At 38.7% G+C, this 23,962-nt stretch overlaps 3 protein-coding genes and 1 pseudogene across 16 annotated transcripts in view; 3 read left to right on the top strand and 1 right to left on the bottom strand.

Moving 5' to 3' along the window:
* Positions 1–23,962, bottom strand: part of ART3 (ADP-ribosyltransferase 3 (inactive)) — a 111,656-nt gene that overhangs the window by 83,976 nt on the left and 3,718 nt on the right. The gene's annotated exons all lie outside the window — the stretch shown is intronic.
* On the top strand, positions 476–758 carry LOC108590890 (large ribosomal subunit protein eL36 pseudogene; annotated as a pseudogene).
* Positions 1,693–3,855, top strand: CXCL11 (C-X-C motif chemokine ligand 11). The gene is made up of 4 exons (XM_017970487.2): positions 1,693–1,821; positions 2,407–2,533; positions 2,632–2,704; positions 2,920–3,855. Exons 1-4 carry the CDS (start codon positions 1,761–1,763, stop codon positions 2,947–2,949), a joined length of 291 nt encoding a protein of 96 aa, XP_017825976.1. The 5' UTR covers positions 1,693–1,760; the 3' UTR covers positions 2,950–3,855.
* On the top strand, positions 12,907–15,338 carry CXCL10 (C-X-C motif chemokine ligand 10). The gene is made up of 4 exons (XM_003732480.5): positions 12,907–13,033; positions 13,621–13,744; positions 13,980–14,069; positions 14,498–15,338. The coding sequence occupies exons 1-4, from the start codon at positions 12,973–12,975 to the stop codon at positions 14,514–14,516; spliced, it is 294 nt and encodes a 97-aa protein (XP_003732528.1). The 5' UTR covers positions 12,907–12,972; the 3' UTR covers positions 14,517–15,338.

Genomic DNA, 23,962 nt, shown 5'->3' on the forward strand with positions numbered 1-23,962 from the left:
TGATTGTGCCACTGGACTCCAGACTGGCAACAGAGTGAGACCCATATTAAAAAAAAAAAAATCCTTCGAAAAGTTAAAGAAAATACATTTAAATTTAGAAAGAAATCAAAGAAAACATAAAAAAGAATCAGCAAAGAATCATTTTAAAAATCACAGATTACCAGTTATATGATAAATGTATTTTATTTTTATTAAGCTTACTCATTAGAAAGCTCCTTGGATATGATTTTCTTAAGTGTTTACAAGTGACACACTTAAGACAAAGATTTAGGAAGCTTAAGAGGAAAAGATAAAGATAAAAAAATAGAAATTACATCAAAGTAGAATCTCAGAGGTAAAATCACCACATGAGGAAAGAGGATCACTTTTTTTTATGATCCCTAACACAACTCCTACAACTTCATGTACTAAGTAACAGTGCTAAAATACATATAAAATAGTTTTCCACCACTGCCTCCGTTAGAGGGCAGCAGCCATGACTCTGCGCTACCCTACAGCTGTGGGTCTCAACAAGGTAACCAAGAACGTGAGCAAGCCCAGGCACAGCCACAGTGGGTGCTTGACCAAACACACTTAAGTTCGTGCGGGACATGATCCCAGAGGTATGTGGCATGAAGTTACTGATGGTCTCCAAGGGCAAATGTGCCCTCAAGTTAATCAAGAAAAGGGTGGGGACAAACATCTGTGCCAAGAGAAGGCAGGAGGAGCTGGGCAACGTCCTGGCTACCATGAGGAAAGCAGCTGTCAAGAAGGACTGAGCCCCCTGCCATCTGCCCATAATAAAAACTTTGCAGAATAAAATAAATATAAAATAATAAAATTTAATTTAAAAATAAAGCAAAATAAAATAAATAATAAAATATATAAAGTAAAAATTGTTGGCTGGGCATGGTGACTCATGCCTATAATCCCAGCACTTTGGGAAGCCAAGGAAGGTGGATCACAAGGTCAGGAGTTCAAGATCAGCCTGACCAAGATTGTGAAATCCCATCTCTATTAAAAATACAAAAATTAGGCGGGAGCCTGTAATCCCAGCTACTTGGGAGGCTGAGGCAGGGAATTGCTTGAACCCAGGAGGCAGAGGTTGCAGTGAGCCAAGATCGTGCCACTGCACTCCAGCCTGGCTGACAGAGAGAGACTCCATCTCAAAAAAAAATTGATAATGGACATAAATACAGAAAAGCAGGAAAACTTCTTTAGGCACTCATTAATAGGCAAAAATATGAAATTAAATAAAGGTCATCTTGTGTCAAATAATATAGGCCTTATCTATAATAAGAGTTTGGACTGAAAAGCAAAAGTGAGGGGAAAAAAAACTTTTCAGAATATTCTTTTGTGTAGTTATGTGAAGGATGAAGGGTGGATGAATGGACTAAAAACAGAAACACAGTCTTCCTGAATGAATGGCAATCAGGATTCTGCTGCCCAAAGTAGTCCAACAATTAAATGGATTTCTAGGAAAAGCTATCTTAAGAAGGCTGGTTACCATCTGGGTTTACAAAGTGCTTTCACATTCTTACCACTTTCAACACTACTACAAATAGGAAGGGACGGTAGCCTTTAGGAAAGAGCAAAACAGAAACTCATGGAAGCAAGAAAGGTACATGACTCAAAGAGGGAAATTCCTGTGCCACAAAAAAGTTACTGGTGTATAAAATGCTCTATATATACCAACTTTGAATTTCCTTTCATGTTCAGCATTTCTACTTCTTCCAAGAAGAGTAGCAGACCTGAAGTAGCAGCAGCAGCAAAAAACAAACATGAGTGTGAAGGGCATGGCTGTAGCCTTGGCTGTGATATTCTGCGCTATGGTTGTTCAAGGTATGTAGTACTTTTTATTTCTCAACCTAAAAGTTCCTTTTCTAATGTTTCAAATGTCTTTTCTTCCACTTTTATCCTAAAAGACATGATAAAGTTTTATTTAATCTCACAGATTAGAAGTTACTACAGCATTGGCAAAGAAATGGTGAACATGTTTAAGGTACTAGAGATGATTATTCAAACTAGAAATGATGAACTTCATGGAATTTTTTATTTGGCTACAATATCTGGCAAAAAGCCTTTAGCAACAGTTTTACATGTCTATTAAGAAGATTTTATACAGCGATAATGTTAACAAGCTTCCTGGGAAAATACTTAAGGATAAAATCAAGGGGCAAAAGAAGCTTCATCTCCAATAAACTTCTTTCATGCTCCTAGTGTTTTAGTGATTCACTTACAAATTTAAAGAGAAAATCATCATCTTACTTAACCCTTTTCCCAGTAACAGTTGTGTCAAGTACTACTTGACAAATCACTATCTTTAACCTTAATGAAAATTCTGCTCATATTCACCACCAGGATTATAAACCACAGCCATCTGTTGCAATCAGATGCATTACTAACTCATGCTGTGATCTATTCTAGGCTTCCCCATGTTCAACAGAGGACGCTGTCTGTGCATAGGCTCTGGAGTAAAAGCAGTGAAAGTGGCAGATATTGAGAAAGCCTCCATAATTTACCCAAGTAACAACTGTGACAAAATAGAAGTGATGTAAGTAATGAACCTGCTGAAGATGACAATGGTGCGGGCTGTTTTGTTTATGTATTTGCATCTAAACTTTAAGATTCTTTTATATGTTCTTTTAACAGTATTACCCTGAAAGAAAATAAAGGACAACGATGCCTAAATCCCAAATCGAAGCAAGGAAAGCTTATAATCAAAGTAAGTTACCAGATTATTCCCATGTTATAATCTGTTTTATCCAAGACAGATCTTTTGAAAAAGAAAATAAAGTGGACAACTACAGAAAGATTCTGCTATGATCCAGTGTGAAATATTGTTAAGGGGTCCTTGGTTAACAGCTTCTCTTTCTTACATGTTTTTAGATGTCATGAGGGAAAGCCCAAGAAAGTAAAATTCTTGTTTTCTTATTCCAGAAAGTTGAAAGAAAGAATTTTGTAAAATAACAAAACATATGAAGTCCTGGAAAAGAGGATTTGAAAACCTAGAGCAAGTTTAATTGTGACTACTGAAATGACAGGAATTCTGCAGTAGGAAACTGAGATTTTTCCATAGTTTTGTGACTATAAACTTTTTTATACTGTTATGTGAAGGATGGAAGGTGGGTGAAAGAACCAAAAACAGAAACACAGTCTTCCTGAATGAATGGCAATCAGAATTCGGCTGCCCAAAGTAGTCCAACAATTAAATCGATTTCTAGGAAAAGCTACCTTAAGAAGGCTGGTGTACCATCTGGGTTTACAAAGCGCTTTCACAATCTTACATGTTGCATTATACATTCATGCATTTCTAGGTGAGAGAATCTTCTAGATTTGATGCTTATAACTATTCTGTTGTGATTATGAGAACATTTCTATCTCTAGAAGTCATATGTCTGTATTGATCTTTACGCCATATTACTATCTGTGGTTACAGCGGAGATAGCGACATTATTACTGGAGTCAAGCCCTTATGAGTCAAAAACATCTATGTGTAGTAAAACATTCCTCGAATATATTTTCATGCAAATTCACATTTCTTTCCCCAAATATCATGTAGCACATGAACATGTAGGGAAAAAGTTCTTATGCATCATTTGCTTTGTTTTATAACCAATTCATAAAATGTACTATGAAAAAAATGATATGCTATGCGATACTGGCAAGAGTGCACATATTTTATAACCAGATCAGTAGCACTGGTCTTAATTTGATGTTTTTCAATTTTTTTATTGAGATGTTTTGAAGCGATATGTACATTTTGGTTTTATCTATCTGTATAAATGTTAGCAATATCTTGGACATATTTGAAATATAAAATTTTTTTTCTACAAAAGAAAAATGTTGAAAAATAAACATATATATATGGCAATCACCTTTACTTTGTGTGATTCTGTCTCTTAGAAAAATAGATAATATAATCAATTTCTTTGGTCATGCCTATATAAATTTAGGTATACCCAAGACTAGCTTAAAGAATCAAACTCGTTTTTCTTTAATAACCTGTCACAATCTTTCTTGAAAAAAAAACCAACTATATACTTTCCAGGACATCTGAGATTCCTTGAACAATTTTGCCTTATATTTTAAAAAACATACAGCTATCTGTCATCATGCAAAACTGTTTAGAAATATCTTTTAATGGGTAGGTGGGAAAGACAGTTGTTTGTTTTGTTGGCTGGGTGGTTGGTCTTGATAGTCCAAACCCCCTTCTTACTTGGGGAAAATCCCTTATGTGAGGGTTGATGGGAGGCCAAAAGAGAGAAGATCCTCTCCTGTAGCCATAACAAGGACTCAGCCAAGCTGTTTGTACCCTAGATTTTGAACTCCAGCTGGCATTACAAAGATACTATTAGTTAAGAAAATTACTTAAAGCCTGGCAGCAACAACAGCAGCAACAATGAAAGGCTTACAGTAGTGGCTTCCCAACATGTGTTCCTGTAGCATGACTCTGGCTAGTCCTTTCTATCACCTAGCTCCCTTAGGTCTTTGTCCATTTTCCAAGCCTTATTCTCCACTGTCCTGTGCATTCTTCAACTTCCAACTACATTCCTTTTCTCCTTAAAATAGCCAGAGCTGGTTTCTCTGCATGTAACCAAAAGCCTTGACTGACAGCAGTACTCTTTATATAGGCACCCATATGTTTGAAAAATAAAAATATTTATTATAGGATTATAATCAGGTATATCTATATTGTATTATTATATAGGTTATAGATATAATATAGATTTATAATACATGTGTTATATAAATCTGTATATAGAGATTGGGACTTCCATATAAATTCTCTGGATAGTTTTAAGACCTGAATCTAATCTTTGACTACTTACAGCGATTTTTTTTTTAATTCACATAGTTGGCTGAGTGTGGTGGCTCACACCTTCTAATCCAAACACTTTGGGAGGCTGACATAGGTGAATGGCTTGAGCCTAGGAGTTCAAGACCAGCAATGGCAAAAAACTAATCTCTACAAAAAATACAAAAACTGTTACACCAATGCTCATAGCAGCATTATTCACAACAGCCAGAAAACAGAAACAACCCAAATATCCATCAACAAGTGAATGGATAAAATGTGGTATAAACACAATAGATTACTCAGCCATAAAAAGGAATGAAGTACGGATACATGCTACAACATGGATGAACCTTGAAAATATGCTAAGTAAAAAAAGTCAGACACAAGAGACCACATATTGTATGATTTCATTTTATATGAAATATCTAGAGTAGGAAAATCCATAAAAACAGAAAGCAAATTAGTTGCCTTGGGTTTGGGCATGGGGTTAATGAAGAGTAACTACTTAATGAGTATGGGGCTTCTGGGTGATGAAACTGTTCTGAAATTAAATTATGGTGATGGCTTCACAGCACTGTGAATGTACTTAATTCTACTGAACTGTACTCTTAAATGGTTAAAATGGTAAATTTTTATGTTATTTGTATTTTACTATCATAAAAACAAGAAGGACTGGCCAGGCAGGGTGGCTCATGCCTGTAATCCCAGCACTTTGGGAGGTCGAGGAGGGCGGATCACCTGAGGTTGGGAGTACGAGACCAGTCTGACCAACATGGAGAAACCCCGTCTCTACTAAAAACACAAAATCAGCTGGGAATGGTGGCACATGCCTGTAATCCCTGCTACTCGGGAGGTTGAGGCAGTAGAATCCTTAAACCCAGGGGGTGAAGGTTGTGGTGAACTGAGACTGTGCCATTGCATTCCAGCCTGGGAAACAAGAACAAGACTGTCAAAAAATAAAAGGGCTAACATATGTGGTACTGGGGCACTGGTGAGATTAGAAATATAATGACAAGTACACTGTAAATAGAGAATCAAGGCAGTGACAAGAAACAAGGAACATGCTAAGGATTTGAATCTAAATTTAAGGCAGAGAAGGAAAAAAAGCTGAACTTTTGAGGTTTGACAGAATAGCACTGTCACGAACAGAAACAGGGATATCGGGGGAAGATGTGGTTTAGCAGAAAAAACTGCAGATTTGATTTTAAATACGTGGAACTGAAGAGGCCAAACACCCACAGTGACTTTTCAGGACTGTTTCCTCTACTTAGCCAACAAGAGCTTTCAAACAAATGGAGTACTTTGGATAATACTATTAGAAAAAGAAAGAATATACTTAATTATTTTTGGCTACTGAGTACAGGACCTAATATGTCCACATGGAATTAACATGCCTCCACCTGCCTCAGCCTCCCGAAGTGCTGGGATTACAGGTATGAGCCACCGCACCCCGCCTCTGAAAAGATTTTCATAGCCAACAATTATAAATCTTTATGATATGGTCAGCACAGTCTGTGGATTATAAGTAGTACACACACAAACAAACTGCTTGAGTTTTTTTTTTTGAGAAGAGGTGAACGAGGCAATTATTAGTTGCTTCTTCCTTCCTTGTCTACAAATTTTATTTAGCAGACACTGGTAATGAAACTGAGCAAGTCTGAGTTTATCACATAACACTGCAACCATAGTTTCACTTAAGTACCTAAGAAGAATATGTTCTAAAATCCTGGCACCATAAATACAAAGTATTAATAGTTCCTTGGTGCTGCTCAATAAACTGCTACTAAATTGGAAATGCCCTAAAGTGAATTATAGACTTTATATAATAAATCCTGACTTAGTATTCTTCTTCAAATTGTTCACAAAAAGAACTGTCAATTAAGAGCCTGAAGAAAACTGAATGATAAATCTAAAATATGGAATAACATGCTTTACTGAACTACATATCTCAAGATTCCTCTCCAAAGACAACCAATGAATCAATTAAAATGAAAACTAGACATTTTCTGAAGATTTTGATTAAAAACAGAACAAAATATCACAAAATTCTAATTTATTTTGTTTAAATATCGTATTTATGGGAAGGAGAAAGAAATGCACCATATTTCCCCTAAACACATTTACTTTATTATAATGTCCTCCAATTTTGTCTCTTCCTCCAAATGATTAAGTCTGCCATATTTGTAAAAGTCTTCTCAAGTGCATGAGTTTGGAAACACTGCATAGCCTAAAATGTATCCAAACAGAAGCTGCTCTGAGCCCCTGCTTCCTCCAACACCATGATGATTGTTAGGGACTATCACCCACTTTGCCAGCACGCACTTGTCCCTCTGCTTAGGCTTGCTATGAAGGATGAGACACATGGGTAACTGAAAAGTATGTAACCAGTATGACTGTCAGCTCAGGGAATCTTCTGAGAGCTCAGAGTGAAAACTACAAGGGAAAGCTTTGCCTTCCTCTCCCATACTTTCCAAGGCATATTCTGCACCAGCTGAGGGGATTCCCAGTCTGCAGAAATCACTGATGTCCTCCGGCTCACTTTTTAGAAAATTTCTTCTAAGCACAACAGTTTCCAGGAAAGCATCTTTTCCTTGGTCTGTACTCACAAGTCTGTCACGGCAGACTGTTCCTTTTGTTGTCTTTTTTTTTGACCTGAGGGCACAATCAGAAGCCTAAAGATAAATCAACAGCAACTAAAACGGAAACTAAAACAGGATACTTCCTTAACTTTCATTTTCTTTCAAAACTACACTCAGATCAGTGAATTCTAGGAAAGCAAATATATCATAAGCCTTGCAAAAATTGGGAGAAATATAACTTTTAAAAGACATCATTTAGATTTTTATTCAAATGATATATGCAGTCTTGGCTTTGGGTGAAATGAGTAACAGTGCGCTTGTTACTGTCTCTCAAAAGTTTGATTTTTTTTTCTAAATGATTTTCCATGTTGATTACATTTATCAGTTTCTCCCCTGAGTAGACCCCCATTTAAAACAAGAAGAGAAGCGTCCTTCATTTGATTCTATGCTCACCAGGCACTGTTCTGATACTAATTCCATTTCTCAGGTAATCTGATCCTGGGAAAGGGGTGACTTGGATACCAGAACTATTCATCCTAGTCACTGAAAAGGTTCTCATTGTAAATGGATACACTGTCTTTTAATTTTCACCTTAGTCTCTTTCAGATTTGGTTGGCAGAGTTAAGTCTCTGAGAACATGCTTACTCTGGATTATTAGGAAAAATGAGTTTCTGGACTGGAAAAACTGAGGACCAGATTTTACAGAATCCTAACAAGGCATTAGCATCCCTATGAGACTACCAACCTTCCTGACTGGTTGAATTGGCTTCCCCCTTTACCATTTTTTTTTTTTTCTTTTTTTGACATGGAGTCTCACACTGTCACCCAGGCTGAAATGCAGTTGTGGGATCTCAGCTCACTGCAATCTCCACCTCCTGGGTTGAAGCAATTCTTCTGCCTCAGCCTCCCAAGTAGCTGGGACTACAGGCATGCACCACTACACCCAGATAATTTTTTGTATTTTTAGTAGAGATGGGATTTCACCATGTTGGCCAGGATGGTATTGATCTCCTGACCTCATGATCTGCCTACCTCAGCCTCCCAAAGTGCTGGGATTACAATGAGGCATGAGCCACTGCACCTGGCCGCCCTTTACTACTTTTTATGACATTTATCTGTAATTGCACCGGTTTTCCTTTCCTGGCCACTTATTTATGTAAAATTCACACTTTATGGCTCATCTGAGGTCTTTTCTTCTGAAGGATCTTCTGAAAACTTCTGACCTTAATGAGTACAGGCTCCTAAGAACCTCCATATTATTTATTTTTTATACCACCACTCATTTGGTACTAATCATAGTTTCTTTCTTTCTTTCTTTCTTTTTTGAGATGGAGTTTTGCTCTTGCTGCCCAGGCTGGAGTGCAATGGCGTGATCTTGACTCACTGTAACCTCTGCCTCCAAAGTCCAAGCGATTCTCCTGACTCAGCCTCCTGAGTAGCTGGGATTAAGGGTGCCTGCCAACATAGCCAGCCAATAGACAGAGTTTCACCATCCTGGCCAGGCAGGTCTTGAACTACTCACCTCAGGTTATCTGCCTTTCTGGGCCTCCCAAAGTGCTGGGATTACAGGTGTGAGCTGCCATGCTCAGTCTATAAAGTTTCCTTTATTGATATTTATCATTTCATAGTTTTTGGTCTTTTCAATTAGAATATAAACCCATCACGGATAAATATTGGACATTATCCCTTTCAGTATTCCCTGAGATTAGCTTAGTTCCCTACAGAAAGTGCACAGAAAATAATTAGAACAAGTCTACTTCTCCTACTCCTTCTAACACCATCAGATTTGCATTTCTGCATTCATTTATTCAGTGTTTAATTACAGATAACAAACGGGAATAATGAAGAAGTTTTTTTTGGGCACCACTCTATATTCACCTCAGAGTTCTTGGAATGAAGAGTCTGTCCTATAGCTAGCTGAGAATATCTGTATTGATTTTACCTACCTAAATCTAAACTAACTTCTAGGGAAACTGTAGTCTTCTCAAATTAAACTTGGTTCTTAAAGCTAGGGAAAACAATAATATTCATGTCCAAATTCAGAAATCTGATGAACCAATGGAAATGCTTTTTGAAATACAATCCTTGTATGTTGTTAAATCTGTAAAGATTCATTCATGCATCCTTCCATCCAGTGTTTACCAAATGCTTCTCATATCCATTTTAGTTCCCTGCTCTCCTGGGGCATACATTCTAGTGTGGAGAAACAGACATTACACCAGTTAAAAAAAAAACAAAAAACTGAATATCAGATAGCGAGAAATCCCATGTAGAAAATGCAAATAAAGTCATGCCTGCTTCAGACTGGGTGATGCAAGCTAAAGTCTAAATGTCCAGAAGGATCTCTCTGTGATGAATGGGAGGAAAAGCATTTCAGATGGAGAAAACTTCCAGTGTAAAGGCCACTGACTGGATTGTAGTGGTTGAGAAGGAATAATATAAGGTTGGATAAATAGGAAGCAACCAGATCATAAAGGACCTAGTAAAGCAGCTCAATTAAAAATTGGAATTTTAGGCTGGGCGTGGTGGCTCACGCCTGTAATCCCAGCACTTTCGGAGGCCAAGGCGGGCAGATCATGAGGTCAGGAGATTGAGACTATCCTAGCCAACATGGTGAAATCCCGTCTCTACTAAAATACAAAAACTTAGCTGGGTATGGTGGCGCGTGCCTGTAGTCACAGCTACTTCGTAGGCTGAGGCAGGGGAATTGTTTGAACCTGGGAGGCAGAGGTTGCAGTGAGCCAAAATCACGCCACTGCACTCAAGCCTGGTGACAGACCAAGACTCCTTCTCAAAAAAAAAAAAAAAAAAAAAAATTAGATTTTATTTTAAGTGGAAGTTGAGGTCTTAAGCAGATCACTTACATTTTTAAAATTAAAAAAGTGATTATGTTTCACTGCTGCATATGTACTTCACAAAATGAAAGCATATGCCCAGAAATAAATTATACAAAAACCTTCATAGCAGCTTTATATACAACTAAAATCTGAACACAGTCAAGGTGTCCATCAACAAGAAACAAATTGATATCCTTATGCAATGGATTCAATGAAGAGAAACAATTTACTAATTCTTGCAAATACATCAATGAATCTAAGAAACACTATACTGAGCAAAATGGTGGTTTGCGCAAGAGTATATACTTAAGTGGTTCCAGTTACATGAAATTCCAGAACAGGCAAAAATAATCTATGGTGAAAAAAACAGAAAATGGCTAGGTCAGGGGTAGAGGTTATTATAAGGATAAAATGAGTTGTTATGGTCAATACTCATAAAGCAGTTCAAACAATGCCTGGCACACAGTTAATGTAATACAATATTTAGTAAAAATCAAATATTTTATCCCTAACAACAGATTTTTAGTCCATTTATCAAGTATCTCCTTTTTACACGGTCTTCTGTACAGAGATATCTTAGCTAACAACTTAAATACTAACTAAAATAAAACTGTTACCATCTCTCATTTTCATTGTTTAATGTTGAACTTTTCAGGGCCTCTTCCATTCATGATGTCAGACATTTCTCTGAAATTTGTTGGCATTCTTATTCACAGTCAAATGTTTATTCTGCACAAATAGATATGGTAGGATCCCCCATGTCACTGTTTCTCACAAGCCTTTCCCTTAACAGAAAGATTGTCTCTTTGGTAGGTCAAAGTCGTTGGAGTTCTGTCAGTCTCTATCTCACCTCCCTCCCTTTTGTCTTTCCAGTTTCCCACAGCTAATTCTACTGACTTACTCACTTGAAAGCTTAGCTCTATTCCAGTCCCTAGAACAGATTAATATGAGATTCAGCTCTCTAGCAAATTCCATTTCCTCCAAGCAACTCACTCTTGGTTCTAATGATGGAGTTCCTGCATTTGAGGACCCAAGTCTTACATGGGCCCAATTTGCAGATATAGGCTTTATTCTTGGCCTCTGATACCAGGTTGTGAGACCGTACCTGCCAGATACAGTAGCCTGATCCTAGGATGGAAGCTTTGCCATTTCCTGACCAGTCCCTGCATTGTTGCAGCCTAGCTGACTATGAAAAGAATTCCCGTATGTTTTCCTAGGTTCTAAGTATCACCTGCCTCACATCTCTCATTGCAGGGTGATGCCTGCTTTTGAAACAGTATTTCATTTTGGATTCCCTGTTGCCAATCATTTGCAAAGAACACAACCAAGGACCACTATACCCATGGATACTTCTAAATTTCCACTGTCAGGTTCAACATGTGTTCCATTTTATGTGTATTATGTGCTTTCTACTGCTAGTTACTGTGAATAATCAGCCAAGTACTATTGAATGCTAAGAAATTAAGTTTTGCCACTATTCATCATCCAAAATTGTGCTACTTGGCCAGGCGAGGTGACTCACACCTGTAATCCCAGCACTTTGGGAGGTCGAGGCAGGCAGATCACAAGGTCAAGAGATTGAGACCATCCTGGCCAACATGGTGAAACCCTGTCTCTATTAACAACGAAAAAATTAGCTGGGCACGGTGGCAAGTGCCTGTAGTCCCAGTTACTTGGGAAGATCACACCACTATACTCCCTGTACTCTAGCCTGGAGACACAGTGAGAGTCCATCTAAAAAAAAAAAAAACTGTACTAATTTCAGTTATTGTTACTAGTTCAATGGCTGACCCTTCTTTTTTTGCTTTTGTTTTGCATTTAACAGTCTCTTGGAGTGGAACCCCGTCTTAAATCAACCTGTTTCCCTCCTGTCTCAAGCTGCTTTCCCAATGTCTATATGCAGATCCCTCCTTTTAAATTTATTTCCTCAAAAAGCATTCTTTGTTTTTTACAATAACCCTAGGATAGATATGAATCCTTTTCTCACACCATTCTAGATACCATCTTATGATGTTTTCATTCAGGGACTGCTGTAAGACATGACACTTTTTTAACACACCAGAAATCGGATACCCAAATGAGCAGTGTTTTCCCTCAAAATAATTATGTTGGAGGTTATTTACTTAATCTAATGGTGTTATGAATGATCAAAGCATTTATTGAATTATTTAAAACTTGCCAGTTCCATATCTTTGACCCTGTCTGGGCAGGTCAATCCTATTACTATGTAGTATTTAATCAAGGAGCACTGTCCAGTAAATCACTGTTCTAATAATCAGGTACAACTTGTTGTTACCAAAAATTAGGTTTTCCTATAAAGGATGAAAATTTTCTATTACTTGGGATATTTTTTAAATAGCCTCTTAAAGTAACTATAAAAGTTTAAGGTAAGTGTTGAGAAAAAGCATTATATTTTGAATGGCAACCTTTGTTTTTTTTTCTATATGCAATAAAGTTCTGTTTTCAAGAAACAGTTCATGTTTTGGGAAGTGAAACCTAGTTCACTATTACTGAAAAAAGAGAAGCAGAGGGAAATTCCTTATCTTGGAGGCCACGATAAACAAAAATACTACCTTCGATTTTCCAATTTGGGACTCCCCCAGGAACAGCCAGCCGGTTTTGCTGAGTCAACAGTAATGTTATCCAATCAAGAGTCAGGGAGGGAAAATGCCTTTGCAGATAAATACTGCACAGTTGCCTCACATTTTCTGAGACATTCCTCAACTGCTTAGACATATTCTGAGCCTACAGCAGAGGAATCTCCAGTCTCAGCACCATGAATCAAACTGCCATTCTGATTTTCTGCCTTATCTGTCTGACTATAAGTGGCACTCAAGGTAAGGAACATCCAAGGATACTTAATTTGTAAAATGAGAAATAGGAGTGGGTATAAATTCTAAAAATATAGAAATAATGTATCTGTCAACATTTCACTGCATGCCTATAAATAAGAGGGAAAGAGAGATTCCCTCAGATTGTATAACTTACATGAATTGAAGAGAACAAAAAGAACAAGAGAAAGAGAAAAAAGGGAAGGAGGACAGAAGAGATGGGAAAGAGGGAGGAGAGAGAGAAATGTGAGGAAATGCAGAAAGGATGAGATACAGATATTTTCTTACCTAAGCTTAATGAACCACATGAACTGGTTCATTATGAACTGGTTATCTATGAACTCAGTATGTTCCAAGAAGAACCCACTCTGAAGGGTTTGACTTTATAATCAACAAGCTGCAAATCTTCTTCTAGATAATCAACTATTTAATCATTTACAGTTGTGTTATGATGTGATCGATTCCTTCTCAGATTAAGTGACTATTTGATGATATGGGGATACACGTTCTGCTAAATACCACCAGTCTACATTAAATGCCTAAAATGAACACTGTGCTAACCTTCCCTGCTGTTCCTTTCTCTTTCCCTACAGGACTGCCTCATTCTAGAACTGTACGCTGTAACTGCATCAGCATTAGTAAACATGTTAATCCAAGGTTCATAGAAACACTTGAGATTATTCCTGCAAGTCAATCTTGTTCACGTGTTGAGATCATGTGAGTGAAATCCCATTTGATTATCACCTCCCTGGTTGTAATTATATACTGTATTAAATATGTAATGATAATAACAAAAGATCAGTAAAGGGTTTGTGATGATTCTAAAACTAATGTACAGCAAACAAAAACATGCAGAGTGAAACTTAAATGTCTGACTTCAGAACTATGTATGCCATCTATTTTATTGACCCAACATTGTTTTAAATATTTTCATCCCTATATGTTTCTGCAGTGCTACAATGAAAAACAATGGTGAGAAGAGATGCCTGAATCTGGAATCTAAGGCCATCAAGAATCTACTGACAGCAGTTAGCAAGCTAAGGTAGATTTGCTGTTGCTTGCAGAATTGCTCTTTAGGAAATGGCAATCTTGGGAGTCAGAAATACTTACATTGCAGTTTGCTGTGCAATCACTGGTTTAAAAGTATGTTACTACCATGCCCTCCCTCTCCTACCTCCATTCATTTATATGCTGAGGTACCATCTTGTGTGATGTTACCCTGATTACCTGTTAACCTTGAAGTACAGCTATAACTAAGCAAAACTGCTATATTTTCCCCCAAGTCTTTCGTGGCTTGAAAAAAAAGCAGCCCCTGGAATCCATAATGAATGTGTAGCAGCAGGAAAGCTCATCACAACCTTTACCTGAGGATCTTTGGGTTATCTATGAACTCAGTATGTTCCAAGAAGAACCCACTCTGAAGCCAGAGTCTGAATATCACACTTTTATATCGTCTTTCTCTTCTTACAGGTCTAAAAGATCTCTTTGAAACCAGAGGGAAGCAAAATCAATGCAGTGCTGCCAAGAATGGACCACCCAGAGGCTGCCTCTCCCATCACTTCCCTATATGGAGTATATGTCAAGCCCTAATTATTTTTAGTTTACAGTTCTACTAAAAGGTGACTGATCATGGTCACCAAATCAGCTACTACTACCCCTGTAGGAAAGTCGATAGTTCATCATCCTAAGCTGCTCAGTAATAACTCTACCCTGGCACTATAATATAAGCTATACTGAGGTGCTATGTTCTTAGCAGATGTGCCAAGTCCTAACCCTGCTTCTGGTATTTCCCTTACCTTTACTATCTTCCAAGGGTACTAAGGAATCTTTCTGCTTTGGGGTTTATCAGAAGTCTCAGAATCTCAAATAACGAAAAGGTATGCAATCAAAGTGATAATACAATCTGCTTTTTAAGGAATGCTCTTTATTTCATGGACTTCTGCCATCCTCCCAAGGGGCCCATATTCATTCAGTGGCTGCCTACGTACAATTCCAAATACAGGAAGATAGAAATGTCTGAAAATATATGTGTAAATATTCTTATGTAATTAAAGACTCTACAAAGTAGAAGTCTTAGATGTATATATTTCCTATATTGTTTTCAGTGTATATGGAATAACTTGTGTAATTAAGTACTATGTATCAATAAGGAACAAAATTTTTTAAAAATATAGATATATGCTCTGCATGTTATGTAAGACAAATGTGCTGAATGGTTTTCAAAATAAACATGATGTACTCCCATGGAAATATTGAGAAAGATTATCTAAATGTTGAAAGACCAAAAGGTTAATAAAGTAATTATAACTAAGATGAAGTGTCTTGTGGGTCATTTGTTTGGGATATGTATTTTGTAAGCAATTTAGATGGGAGAATCCATGGTCTGGAGAAGGTGGGCTGGGTAGAAGACAAATGAGTTAGAGAATTACCACTCTATCTCCTTGCAACTGTAATCTCCTGAAAGCCCATCACATAAGATCCTACAGAACTAGTGTAGCATAGTAGAGCTTCTCCTAATCTCCAAACGCCTATAGCCAAACTTTTTTTAATTTTTTGATTTTTAGACACAGAGTCTTCCTCTGTCACCCAAGCAGGAGTGCAGTGGTGCAATCACAGCTCCCTGCAGCATCAAACTCCTGGGCTCAAGTAATCCTCTGACCTCAGCCTCCAGAGAAGCTGAGATTACATGTCCAAGCCACCACATCCAGCTCTATAGCCAAATTTCTTTAAGACATTTCCACTTGAATATCTCGTGTAACTTTAAACTCCAAAATAAACTAATTCTCCTCTCCCCCAGATCTCTTTCTCCTCCTCTATTCGATGTCCTAGTTTAACTGCACCATCATCCAATCGGTCCCCCCCGAACCAGAAACCGGGGAGTAATTCTATACTACTACTCCCTCCCCTCCTACATCCAATTACTTACTAAGAAGATCTTCACAATACATTTAATTGGCAAATTATTAGCATCTGGAATACATAAAGAACTCCCATAGATCAAAAAAGAAAAGGAAAGTCTGGTTACAGTGTGCCATGCCTGTAATCCTAGCACTTTGGGAGGCCAAGACAGGAGGATTGCTTGAACTCATGAGTTTGAGACCAGCCTAGCAACACAGCTAGACCCTGTCGCTACCAATTTTTTTTTTTTTTTTAGCCTCTCAGAAGGCTGAGGCAGGAGGATCACTTGAGCCCAGGGGTCTGAGGTTACAGTGAGCTATGAGAGCTATGACTGCACCACTGCACTCCAGCTTGGGCAACAGAGTGAGATTCCATCTCTAAAAGAAAAAAAGGAAACAGAAGTGAGTAAGGATTTCACAGAAGTAAGAAGCACAAGCCCCTAACACAAAGATGTTCAACTTCATTTGTAATCAAGGAAATGTATACTCAAATCATTATGAAATAACATTTCACATCCCTAAACTGGCAAAACTTTTATAGTAAGATAACATCAACCATTACCAAGGGTGCAAGGTAACGAGGAATGCTCTTCGAGAACTGCTGATGAAAGAACAAATGGCTGTGACTACTGGAAAACAGTTTGGTGTTATCTTACAAAGCTAAACACTGGCATACCCCATGCTCCAGCAATTCTACTACTATGTACATGCCACAGATAATCTTGTGTAGGACATGTATCAGAATGTGATAGCAGCATTGCTTCTTTACTTTATCAGATTGAATCTTTTTTTATCTAATGAGCTTCAATGTACAGTACACTGATCTTCTTCCCAGAAAGAAGCAATAAAATATTTTAGTATAATTTTAACATAGTTCATTCAATTGCAAGTACACAGTTTAATTTTTAATAATGACTGCATTTAAAAAGTAACTCACATAATTCACAAAATCTAACCATTAGCTCTCCCTAGCCAATACAAGCCATCACCAGAATAGCAACAGAATAGTAGTGCTTTTATTTTCTATAATTATTCGATTTTTCTTTTTTACTCCTTTCCTGAGCATTGCAAAATCACACTTAGTTCTAATCTTTTTGATATTTTTCATCTTTTGGTGGGGTCATTTTTTCCCAAAAACTTTATTATGTTCACATTCCCATGACTTCATTGGATTACTTCCTTTCTGGCATATGTTGGTTTTTTTTCCCCCCTTGAGATGAGGTCTCACTCTGTCACCCAGGCTAGAGTGCAAATGGTGTGATCTCAGCTCACTGCAACCTCCACCTCTAGGCTTAAGGAATCCTCCCACCTCAGCCTTCCAAGTAGCTAGGACCACAGGTGTGTACCACCAAGCCAGCTAAACATTTTTTTTTTTTATTTTTGGTAGATAATACAAACATGAGGCTTCACCATGTGCCCAGGCTAGTCTCAAACTTCTGAGCTCAGGTGATCCACCCACCTCAGCCTCCCAAAATGCTGGGATTATAGGCATGAGCCACAATGCTTGGCTCTGGCATATGTTCTTAATTTGCTTTGTTTAGATTCACTTTTATGTGGCAATGTAAAATACAGTAAACTTGGCATTCCATTCATAGCACAGGGAGACTTTTCATGGCATATTACTTTGTATTTACTACTTCTTGAATTTTTTTCTTTTATTTTAGGTTCAGGGAGTACACATGCAGGTTACATGGGTAAATTGTGTATTGTGGGGGGTATGGTGTACAGATTATTTCATCACCAGGTAATGAGCATAATACCAAATAAGTAGTTCTTGCCTCATCTTCCTCCCACCCACACTGTCAAGTAGGCCCCAGTATCTATTGTTCCCTTCTTTGTGTCTATGATTACTCAATATTTAGCTTCTAAGTGAGAACATGCAGTATTTGTTTTTCTGTTCCTGTGTTAATTTGTTTAGGAAAATGGCCTCCAGGCCCATCTGTGTTGCTATAAAGGACATGATTCTGTTCTTTTTTAGTATTACATGGTATATATGCACCACATTTTCTTTACCAAGTCTACCATTGATGGACATCTAGGTTGGTTCCATGTCTTCGCTATTGTGAATAGTGCTGTGACGAATATACACGTGCAGGTGTCTTTATGGTAAAATTTTTCATTTCTTTGGGTATATACCCAGTTATGGGATTGCTGGGTTGAATAGTAGCTCTATTTGAAGTTCTTTGAGAAATCTCCAAACTGCTTCTCACAGCGGCTGAACTAATCAGTACCTCTTTCAGCAATATTAAGTTAAAATCAGGTAGGAAAGATGGTCTTGAATTGCCAATGCCACCCTTCTCCCTTCCCCTGGCAGTGGTCATGTGGCACAGAAATATAATCTGTGTGCTTGGGGGAACCCAGTGCTGCTATGTCACAGTGGAAAGCAAAATTAGGCTGAATTCAGTTGATGCCCACAGAGGGAGCATTAGACCAGCCCTAGCCAGAGGGGAATCACCCATCCTAGCAGTTAGAACTTGAGTTTTGGGAAGTCTTACCTCCGCTGGCTAAAGTACTCTGGGGTCCTAAACAAATTTGAAAGGCAGTCTAGGCCACAAATACTGCAACTCCTAGGCAGTCCTAATGCTATGCTGGAAAGCTAGTGGACTTGGTGGACACAGGACCTAGTAGAGGGAACATGACCTAGTGAGACATCAGCCGGGGCAGCAAAGAGAATGCTTGTGCCACCCTTCCCAATCTCAGGCAACACTGCTCAAACCAATAAAAGTGACTCCTTCCTTCTGCACGAGGAGAGGGAAGAGTAAAGAGGACTTTGTCTTGCAACTTGGATGCCAGTTCAGCCACAGTAGGATAGGGCACTCTGGGCAGAGTCATGAGGCCCCTATTTCAGGCCCTAGATCCTGGATGACATTTCTAGACATGCCCTGGGCCAGAAGGGAACCTGCTGCCTGGAAGGGAAGGACCCAGTACTGGTAGAATTCATCACCTGAGGATTGAAGAGCCCTTGGGCCCTGAATAACCAGCAGCAACACCCCGATAGTACACAGTAGGCCTTGAGTGAGACTCAGACATGCTGGCTTTAGGTGAGACCTAGCACATTCCCAGCTGTGATGGTTATGGTGAGAGATTCCTTCTGTTTGAGAAAAGCAGAAGGAAAAGTAAAGAGGACTTTTTCTCACACCAGGTACCAGCTCAGCCACAGTGGGGTAGAGTATCAAGTGGGCTCCTGGGTCCCCAATTCTAGCCTTGACTCTTAGATGGCATTTCTGGAGCTGCCGTGGGCCAGAGGGGAGCCCGTTGCCCTGAAAGGTGAGTCTGAGGCCTGGCAGCATTCACCATAAGAAGATTGAAGAGCTCCTGGGCCTTAGGTGAACACTGATGGTAGCCCAGCAGTACATTCCATGGGCTTGTGGTGACGGGCATGAGTAAAAGGCTCCTCTGCCTCTGGAAAGTGGGTGGGGAGGAGTGGGAAAAGACTTTGTCTCATAGTTTGATTGCCAGCTTAGCCACAACAGAATAGAGCACTGGGTAGATTTCTAAGGTTTTTGACTCTAGTCCCTGGCTCCCAGATAGCATCTCTGGGCCCATCTGGTGCCTGGGAGAACTTGCTGCTTGTAGGGGAGTATATAAGCCTACAACTTTTCCACATGCTGATGGTAGAACCATAGAACCTTGAGCAAACACAGATGGCAGCCAGGTAGTGTTTACAGTGACATGCCTTGGGTGAGACCCAGTGCTGTGGTGGCTTCAGGTCTGACCCAGCACAATGCCAGTGGTGGTAGCCACAGGGGTGCTTGTGTCACCCCACCTCCCAGCCCCAAGGGGCTCATCACAGAGAGACAGACTTCATTTGTTTAGGAGAAACTAAGGGAAGAGAACAAGTGTCTGGTAATCCAGAGAATTCCTCCAAATCTTATCTAAGACCACCAAGGTTGTACCTCTTTGAGTCTGCAAGAATTACAGTATTACTGGGCTTGGGGTATTCCTAATGCAAATATGGATTAGATAGCAACACTCAAGTATCTTCAAATATCTGGAAAGTCTTCCCAGAAAACACAGGTACAAAAAAGCTCAGACTTTGAAGACTATAATAAATACCTAACTCTTCAATGCCCAGACACCAACAAACATCCACAAGCATGAAGACCATCCAGGAAAACATGACCTCACCAAAGGAACTAAATAAGGTACCAGGGACCTATCCTGAAGAAACAGAAATATGTGACCATTCACAAGGAATCCAAAGTAGCTGTTTTGAAGCAATTCAAAGAAATTCAAGATAACACACAAAAGAATTCAGAAGCTGTATTAGTTTGTTTTCACACTGCTGAAAAAGGCATACCCAAGACTGGGCAATTTACAAAAGAAAGAAGTCTATTGGACTTACAGTCCCATGTGGCTAGAGTGGCCTCACAATCATGGCAGAAGGTGAAAGGCACATCTCACATGGTGGCAGAAAAGAGAAAGGAGTTTGTGCAGGGAAACGTCCTTTTTTAAAACCATTGGATTTTGTGGATTTTTCATACATTATCATGAGAACAGCGTAGGAAAGACCCATCCCCATAATTTAATCACCTCCCACCAGGTTCCTCTCATAACAAGTGAGAATTGTAGGGTTACAATTCAAGATGAGATTTGGGGGGAACACAGCCAAACCATATCACAAGACTATCAGATAAACTTAACAAATACTGAAATAGTTTAAAAGAACCTAACAGAAATCCTGGAGTTGAAAAATGCCACTGACATACTGTAGAATGCATGAGAGTGTCTTAATAGGAGAACTGATCAAGCAGAAGACAGAATTAGTGAGCCTGAGGACAGGCTATCTGAAAATACAATCAGAGGAAACCAAAAAACAAATAAGAATTTTAAAAAAATGAAGCATGTCTGCAAGATCTGAAAATTACCCTAAAAGGGCAAATCTAAGAGTTATTGACATTAAAGAAGAGGTATAGAAGAGACAGGGTTAGAAAGTTTATTCAAAGGAGAAGCATCTTCCAAGATGGCTGATTGCTAACATCTCTGGATTGTAGCTCCCAGTGAAAGCACAGAGAACGAGAGGACACCACACTTTCAGACAAATTTTTGTCACTCACGGACCAGAAGATCCCCAGTGGAAGAGCCCCACGGGTCGCCAGCACGACTCTTGTGGCCAGCGCAGTGGTTTTGCCGGTGCCTCGGCGTGGCAGCTCTTGGTGCAGAGTAAACGGGACTGGTTACCCTTCAGACTGGAGCCCGGGAAGGCAGAGTCACCTATTATGGACTCAAGAAGGAAGCCAAACTCGAAAATTCCCGGGCAGAAAAGCACCATCAGTCTTAATGCCGCTGTTTTGGCCAGCACAGCAGGTTGCTCAGATTTCAGCCCTGGGAATTAACAAGTTGGACGTCCACAAAGAGACCTAATTTGAAAGTTGGTAATTACAAAGATGACAGATGGATAAACTTACAACAATGGGAAGAAACCAGCATAAAAAGGCTGAGAATACTCAAAATCAGAATGCCTCTCCCTCTACAGAAGATCACAGTTCCTCATCAACAAGGGAACAAGGCTTGATGGAGAACGAGTGCATCCCGTTAACAGAATCAGGCTTCGGAAGGTGGATAATAAGAAACTTCTGTGAGTTAAAAGAACATGTTGTAGCCCAACATAAAGAAACTAAGAACTTTGAAAAACGGTTTGATGAAATCCTAATGAGAATAGACAATTTAGAGAGGAATATAAATGAATTAATGGAACTGAAGAATACAATACAGGAACTCCGAGAAGTATGCACAGGTTTTAACACTCGAATTGAACAAGTAGAAGAAAGGACATCAGAGGTCGAAGATCAAATTAATGAAATAAAACAAGAAGACAAGAATAGAGAAAAAAGGATAAAAAGGAATGAGCAAAGTCTCCAAGAAATGTGGGACCATGTGAAAAGACCTAATTTATGTTTGATAGGTATGCCTGAATGCGACAGAGAGAATGAATCCAAGCTGGAAAATACTCTTCAGGATATTATGCAGGAAAACTTTCCCAACCTAGCAAAGCAGGACAATATTCAACCCCAGGTAATACAGAGAACACCACAAAGATATTCCTCAAGAAGAGCAACCCCAAGGCACATAATCGTTAGATTCACCAGGGTTGAAATGAAGGAGAAAATACTAAGGACAGCCAGAGAGAAAGGTCAGGTTACCCACAAAGGGAAGCCCATCAGACTCACAGCAGATCTCTCAGCAGAAACCCTACAAGCCAGAAGAGAGTGGGGGCCAATATTCAACATCCTTAAAGAACAGAACTTTCAGCCCAGAATTTCATATCCAGCCAAACTAAGCTTCATAAGTGAAGGAAAAATAAAATCCTTTGCGAACAAGCAAGTACTCAGAGATTTTATTACCACCAGGCCTGCTTTACAAGAGCTTCTGAAAGAAGCATTACACATAGAAAGGAACAACCAGTATTAGTCTTTCTAAAAATATACCAAAAAGTAAAGAGCATCAATATAAAGAAGAATTTACATCAACGAATGGATAAAACAGCCAGTTAACATCAAATGGCAGTAATCCTAAATTTAAATTGACTAAATCCCCCAATCAAAAGATACAGCCAAAACCCAACAGTATGCTACATCCAGACCCATTTCACATGCAAAGATACACAAAGACTCAAAACAAAGGGATGGAGAATGATTAGCCAACTTAATGGAGAGCATAAATAAATAAATAAAAGCAGGAGTTGCAATTCTCGCATCTGATAAAATAGATGTTAGAGCAACAAAGATATAGGGGTAAAAGGATCAATGCAACAAGAAGAGCTAATGTTCCTAACACCCAGATACATAAGACCTATAAAGAGACTTAGACTCAACGAGACAGAAAATTAATAAGGATATCCAGGACTTGAACTCAGATCCGGAACAAGTAAACTTAATAAATATTTATAGGGCTCTCCACTTTAAATACACAAAATATACATTCTTGTCAATACCACATCACACCTACTCAGAGGTTTAAATGAAATATTAATCGGCCATTATTAATACCCATTTTTAGAATAAAGCAACATTCCCGTTCTTTCTCCCTCTTTTTCTTCCTTTCTTCCTCTCCTTCACTACTTTTTTTTCTTTCCTTCTCTCCTTTAAAAAAAAAAAAAGAAAGAAAGTTTATTCAAAGGAATAATAACAGAGAACTTCCCAAACCTACAGTAAGGTATCAATATTCAAGTACAAGAAGGTTACGAAACACCAAGCACATTTAACCCAAAGAAGACTAACTCAGGGCATTTAATAATCAAACTCCCAAAGGTCACAGATAAAGAAATGATGACAAAAGCAGCAAGAGAAAAGGAGCAAATAACATAAAACAGAGCTCCTATATGTATGGCAGCAAACTTTTCAGTGGAAACCCTACAGGCCAGGATACAATGGCATGACATATTTAAAATGCGTAAGGAAAAATTTGTTTACCCTAGAATAGCCAGTGAAACTATCCTTCAAACATGAAGGAGAAATAAAGACCTTCCAAACTCATTCTATAAGGCCAGTACTACCCTGATACCGAAATCAAAGACACATTGAAAAAAGAAAACAACATGCCAATATCCCTCACAAATACTGATGCAAACATCCTCAATAAAATATTAGCAAACTGAGACCAGGCATGGTAGCTTGTGCCTATAATCCCAGCACTCTAGGAGGCCAAGGCCAGAGGATCACTTGCACCCAGACATTTGAGACTAGACTGACCAAAATGGCAAAAACCCATGGTGGAGCATGCCTATGGTCCCAGCTACTCAAAAGGCTGACGTGGAAGGACTGCTTGAGCCAGACTGAGGCTGTGGTAAACTATAGTCATGCCACTGCAGTCAAGCCTAGGCAACAGAATGAAGCCCTGTATCAAAAAACCAAACCAAACCTTTTATAAGTATAAGCTCAGTAGGCTAGAGTTTAATACATTTACATTTAAAGTAATTACTGATAAGGAAGAATTCACTTTGCCATTTAGCTATTGAATATTTTTAAGTGTCTTACTTTATTGTTCCTCCATTTCTCTATTACCACCTTTTTATTCTCTTAGTGGTTACCTTGGGGAT

This window comes from Callithrix jacchus, chromosome 3 (assembly GCF_049354715.1).
Source record: "Callithrix jacchus isolate 240 chromosome 3, calJac240_pri, whole genome shotgun sequence".
NCBI lineage: Eukaryota > Metazoa > Chordata > Mammalia > Primates > Cebidae > Callithrix > Callithrix jacchus.

Coding starts and splice junctions, on each gene's coding strand:
- CXCL11 (XM_017970487.2), top strand. CDS start 1,761: ATGAGTGTGAAGGGCATGGCTGTAGCCTTGGCTGTGATATTCTGCGCT. Junction 1,822..2,406: donor CTGCGCTATGGTTGTTCAAG/GTATGTAGTACT, acceptor GATCTATTCTAG/GCTTCCCCATGTTCAACAGA. Junction 2,705..2,919: donor AAGGAAAGCTTATAATCAAA/GTAAGTTACCAG, acceptor TTCTTATTCCAG/AAAGTTGAAAGAAAGAATTT.
- CXCL10 (XM_003732480.5), top strand. CDS start 12,973: ATGAATCAAACTGCCATTCTGATTTTCTGCCTTATCTGTCTGACTATA. Junction 13,034..13,620: donor GACTATAAGTGGCACTCAAG/GTAAGGAACATC, acceptor CTTTCCCTACAG/GACTGCCTCATTCTAGAACT. Junction 13,745..13,979: donor TGTTCACGTGTTGAGATCAT/GTGAGTGAAATC, acceptor ATGTTTCTGCAG/TGCTACAATGAAAAACAATG.